Raw genomic sequence first — 1,157 nt, 5'->3', positions numbered from 1 at the left:
CACTGCGATGTTGTGCCAATGCATAAGAATCAGAAAATGAAGCTAGTAAAAAACAAAGTGAAACTGATCTACAGTCACTATCCAAGCTCAAAAAATAAACCTAAATTGTGCCAACTAGACTTTTAAAGGCCTTTCCATTTTCCTAATTTGATAATAGATTTTTAAATTTTTTTATATTGCTACATATTTAACCTGATAAGCAGTTTTTAAGTAGTGATTTTTTTATTTGCATCTCATCAAGTGCATAGAATATGTCTAATTAGAATGTGTAGGCTGCTTTAAAGTACTAATACAGTAAATACCTTTTTAAGTAGAAGGCATCATATTAATCCTTTTTCTTTTAAATTAAGAATTAAACTTTAGAGTTCAAGAACTGGAACATCTGCTACAAGATCAAGAAAAAGAAAAGAAATTCCATATGAACAAACTTCAAGAAATTCAACTCCAGCCGGAGAAAACAAAATTGGAATTCACAGAAAAAAGATTCTGTTTTGCACAAAATTAGAGATGAATTGAATAGAATGACAGCACAACATGATCAAGGTACTGCCCAGGCACTGTACCATGTTGCACCAGGCCTCTTCTGGCTGCTTCTATAATGATTGTTAGCAGTAGTGTGTGTCAAACATTCAGTCATATTTACAAGATTCAAGATACTTGAATAATGTTTCTTAGAACATCCGGAGGATAATGAATTGAAAGTGTGCATTATGTTGGACAACCTTAAGTTCTTAATTAGCTTGCCATTTTCTGCAAGGGTCCAAGCACTTCTCAGCAGGTACTTAGCATCTTGCAGCCTCATGCCTTTGGGCATGATTCACTGAAGATCTGGAACATCTTCTCCAGTAGGGCCCTACCAAATTCACAGCCATGAAAAACGCATCACGGACCATGAAATCTGGTCATTTGTGTACTTTTACCCTATTCTATACAGATTCATGGGGGAGACCAGTGTTCCTCAAATTGAGGGTCCTTATTTCTGTGCTACCTTCAGAGCTGGGCAGCCAGAAAGCAGTGCCTGTTGGCCAGGCACCCAGTTCTGAAGGCAGCGCCCCACCTGCAACAGCGCAGAACTAAGGGTGACAATACCATACCATGCCATCCTTACTTCTGTGCTGCTGCTGACAGTAGCTCTGCCTTCAAAGCTGGGCTCCCAG

General features: G+C 38.6%; 1 protein-coding gene across 10 annotated transcripts in view; it reads left to right on the top strand.

Annotated features, from left to right (window-relative positions):
• Nucleotides 1-348: 348 nt before the first annotated feature.
• Nucleotides 349-1,157, top strand: part of LOC135982473 (centromere protein F-like) — a 240,687-nt gene continuing 239,878 nt past the window's right edge. For 6 of the 10 annotated variants that reach the window (XR_010599857.1, XR_010599856.1, XM_065589363.1 and 3 more), the window contains exon 1: nt 349-543. Coding sequence is in view for 7 of the 10 variants with exons in the window: in XM_065589363.1 (XP_065445435.1) it covers nt 535-543 (9 nt within the window). In the remaining 3 variants the exon portion in view is untranslated. The remainder of the gene's footprint in view (nt 544-1,157) is intronic. The other 4 variants (XM_065589365.1, XM_065589366.1, XR_010599858.1 and 1 more) reach the window with 2 other exon arrangements.

Source organism: Chrysemys picta, chromosome 3 (genome assembly GCF_011386835.1).
Source record: "Chrysemys picta bellii isolate R12L10 chromosome 3, ASM1138683v2, whole genome shotgun sequence".
NCBI classification, from domain to species: Eukaryota; Metazoa; Chordata; order Testudines; family Emydidae; genus Chrysemys; species Chrysemys picta.
The sequence above is the reverse complement of the archived record's forward strand: the minus strand, read 5'-3'. Positions and strand labels throughout refer to the sequence as shown.